The 4149-nt window shown below is 38.7% G+C and overlaps 1 protein-coding gene across 1 annotated transcript; it reads left to right on the top strand.

Annotated features, from left to right (window-relative positions):
* Positions 1-1160: 1160 nt before the first annotated feature.
* LOC104950527 (sodium/hydrogen exchanger 7-like) lies at positions 1161-3422 on the top strand (the record flags this gene model as incomplete). The annotated part of the gene is made up of 3 exons (XM_010777063.1): positions 1161-1215; positions 1990-2192; positions 3345-3422. Coding segments are annotated over exons 1-3 (336 nt in total), but the record flags the coding sequence as incomplete, so codon positions are not given.
* Between the last annotated feature and the right edge of the window lie 727 nt (positions 3423-4149).

Genomic DNA, 4149 nt, shown 5'->3' with positions numbered 1-4149 from the left:
ACTGGGCTTTCAACTAAAGACACAGCCACGCAAAAAACTGCGGCATGTGTACGGCTCCTTATGGGTAACTGCAATTTGTGAAGTGGCGGAGCGACGTCCTGGTGCTTTATTTTTTCAAAATAAATTGTATTTTTAATCTACTCTTCAAACACCTTAAATTAACATTACTCCTTGATTGACTTTTAAAAATATTTTTTTTAGCCATAAGAATAGTTATATTTATTAACTGTGTGCGGTCTTCATCTAAAAGCCCAAATAAAATATTAAAAGGTGTAAATGTAAATTCAATATTTGCCGCCAAATAATTTGCTAAACATTATGATTTGTGTGGAAACATTTCATTATTAAGATTTATTTTTTATTTGAACCTCTTTTTCTTTCTCTTTCTGATCCTCCTTAGCAACGGTCATTGCAGTCCTTGACAGCGGTCTGTTCTACTGGATTAACAACATGTCACATGTTCTGAATCGACCAATCAGAACTTTATTTAGCCTCCGTATTGTTTATGGTTGAATGTGGGCCGCACATTTTTTTTTTATTCTTAAGTGGGCCCTGAGTTGAAAAAGGTTGGGAACTGCTGATCTAGACTAATGGTTTGCAATATAAAACAACATTATAATTGTGAAAATTGTCACTTTATATGGTAAAGAGAAAAGCAGCACATCCCCACATTTAAGAGGCAGATTTCCGCATTTTAGGTAAATTATGGCATTAAATATTACATTTAATCGATTATCAAAAAAGGAAAAATAGGGATTGTTTTTCTGTTCTTCAACAATAGGTAATGCATCCAAGCAGATATACATATATGGTATTGGGAAATAAATAAAAGTATTTTACCCTCCTGACTACATAATCCATTTATACGAGTAGATTTTCCCGGCTAATGATTTATTGCAGTCTCATCTGTGTTTAGTGTCTCTTCAAATGTCAGTGATTAACCTGAGATTATAACATGAAGGACAAACTTTGAATTGTTTTTCTTGATTAAAAAGCAAACCGTGAAATCACAGCACATATTTACTTTTTACTTTACTATGGGAACATCATTGCTTTGTTTTTTTAAGTTGGTTTAATTGGAGTTTCAACACAACTCCAGAATCATGGGAATCATTGTGTTTTTTTCTGGACTGTCACCAAAAGCACTGCCAAGTGGAACCATGTCAAATATAGATTTTCTGAATAAACAGCTGGCTCCACAGAAACTGTTTGCAGGTATTGTGGGAGTGTAATCGGGACAAATCAGAATACTTTAAGGCCAGATTTTGGTCGGACAAATCAGGCAAAACAAACAAGACTGTTTGCTCAACATTTTAAAAGGTCCTTGGGAGTTACTTTTAAAATATGCCCTTGAACCTCAGGCTATGAGTGAGCAAGACATTACTGTATACACAAGGCCTTGTCATTTAAATATCTAAATGTAAGGTTATTTCCCACACATTATTAGCTGAGACTGTACGAGGGAAAAACATGTCAACACATATTTTTGTATGTGTTTTTCTCAGGTTTGCTGGTGGATGTGATTCTCTAGTGCTAAACGTTTCATATATGATTTATAATAGATTTTCACACCTTTCTTTGAGTTTGTTAGTGGATGAGATTCTCCAATGCTCCCATTTCCTATAATATATCTCTCCCCATTCCCTAGGTTTGCTGCTGGACTTGAATCTACACTTATACACATTTTATATATTGTGTTTTTATTACTTTTCTCCGTTTCTTTTTTACCCAGGTTTGCTTGTGGAGGTTATCCTTTGGTACTGCATCCCGGCCTTAAGCAACCATTGTTCTCCCTTTACCTCTGGTTTGCTTGTGGGTCTGATTCTACAATGCGACACAGTTTATACATTACCATCTGCCTTTTGATCCTGCAGTACGACATCCCGGCCACCAGCTACCATTTTCTCCCCCTTTCCCAGGTTTGCTGCTGGTCTTGAATCTACAAGGCTACACATTTCATATAACATTTTTTGAATAACTTTTCCCCAGGTTTGCTGGTGGGGGTGATCCTGCGGTACGGCATCCCGGCCACCAGCTACCACAACAAGACCCCCCCCAGCTGCTCACTGAAGGAGGGGCCGGTCAGCACCGTCCTGCTGAACATCAGCGGGAAGTTCTTTGAGTACACGCTGAAGGGAGAGATCAACTCCAGAGAGATCCACAACGTGGAGCAGAACGACATGCTGCGCAAAGTAAACACTTAACTCTCGTTTTTTCATTCATGTTCTTACTTTTTCTCACATTATTGACATATACATGCATACTTTACCTACTGAATGTTGAACAGGAATGCACTTTCCCCCGTATCCTCATAAAATCCTACACCTTTAGAAGCATTTAGTCAGAACTTTCTCTAAAGACCTGTGAAATGTAATGTTGTTAGGGAGTAGTGACCTACACGTCATTTAACAGTTTAACTATATTTTGCGGTAGCTTTTTGTTTAACTTCTTCCCTATTTGCATAGTGATTCAGTTATTTGTGTTACTTTTTAGATTTTTGTGGCATAGATGTGACTGAAACCCCGAGCAATTTGGGGCCTGATGTTTAGATTTTCTTACAAATAAAAGGATAGTCTGATGAAGAGCAAAAACACTGTAGATATGTAAATGCTTTCATTGTCTTCTCCCCTTTAACACAGGATGTGCTAAGTATACCTTAAACTTAACAGATGTGTGTCCATTTTATTATGTCTATGCTGTGCAAAAAGGTGAAAGTTGAAGACAGTTTTAGGTGTTTAGACTGTATAAAACACTGACGAGTACAACAACTGACGGCATTTCCATTGTTTTCAATTTAAACATAATACTTCATTTTGCATCTGTTTGAGCCAATTGTTTTGTTTTTGTGAAAAGGTCAAATAATATTGTCCCCTAGTGGTAACCTCTGTAGTCAATGGAATATAAAAGACTGCAAATGTCACAGAAATGGGCAACCTGTGTAGAAGACATTACATTTCACTTGTTAGACGCTTTTATCCAAAGCGACTTACATACTCAATAATGTGGGCAATCCCCACAGGAGCAATTTGGGGTGAAGTGTCTCAGGGACACAACGACATGCTGACTGCAGTGGGGTTTGAACCTGTGCTCCCCTGATCCCAACACCAACGCACTAATCCACTGCACCACACGCCTCCTGTTGTCAAGACAATTTTAACCGTGAAATTATATTATGTACAACATAATAGAAAGAAAGATTAAGTTTCTTTATCATTTTATTTTAATTTGGGCACCTTTTTGTTTAGATTTTTCCTACAAAAATCTACTAGTACTGTTGTATTGTAAATTTATGTAATTTTTTGTGCAGATAAAACATCAAATTAATTTCCTAAAATCTTTTCCAGGTGACATTCGACCCTGAAGTGTTCTTCAACATTTTGCTGCCTCCCATTATATTCCACGCTGGATACAGTCTGAAGAAGGTGAGTGCGGCTTGTTCAAATCATTCTATCTAATGCTCAATGTGTTTCAACTTGCAGTAACGTAATATAATGCATAATACTATAGCAGGACATGCACACTTTGACGCTATTTACACACTATCTGTTGTTGTTTTGAGGCTTCTTCGTCTCTTTGTAGTCATTTTGTGTCTTCTTTTCCCACTTTAGTTCCGATATAGTTCCGAAATGTCGCGTTCACACCAAAAAGAGCCGGAACTAAAATTCGTTCATGAGAACCTTTTTACCCCCTTTTCCGTCCCTGCTAGAGAGCAGGGACTCTCATGCGGCTCTCTTGTGAGAAAATAGCTATATTTCTGATTGGCTGGGCGGATTGCAAACCACGCCCCGTAAAACTCAAAAAAAGTGTTGTGAAGCCACCATTTTATTATCCTCGCATTAGCATTATTAGCATTAGCATTAGCCCAGCCCAGCCCAGAAACGCAGAGAGACTAATTTATGGCAACACAAAATAAAACATGGGAGCGGTGGAGATGAGGAGGTGTCGGCGTTCTGGCGATTTACTCGGAAGGCTTCAGTAGAAGCTGCTGCCAGTCCCCAACTCCGGGGACTTCCGGCCGGGTACTTTTGGGCGGCAGTATACGCCGTGAAGTAGTTTGCGGCCTGCCAGTAAACCCAAAGCAGAAGAAGAAGAAGTGACGTCAGCGGCTTCATTTGCCTAATCCACCCCCAGGGACTTATTCCGGTGTGA

Source organism: Notothenia coriiceps, unplaced genomic scaffold, assembly GCF_000735185.1.
Source record: "Notothenia coriiceps isolate Sejong01 unplaced genomic scaffold, NC01 NC01_scaffold00017721, whole genome shotgun sequence".
Lineage (NCBI taxonomy): Eukaryota > Metazoa > Chordata > Actinopteri > Perciformes > Nototheniidae > Notothenia > Notothenia coriiceps.
This window is presented reverse-complemented; position numbering and strand designations above follow the sequence as displayed.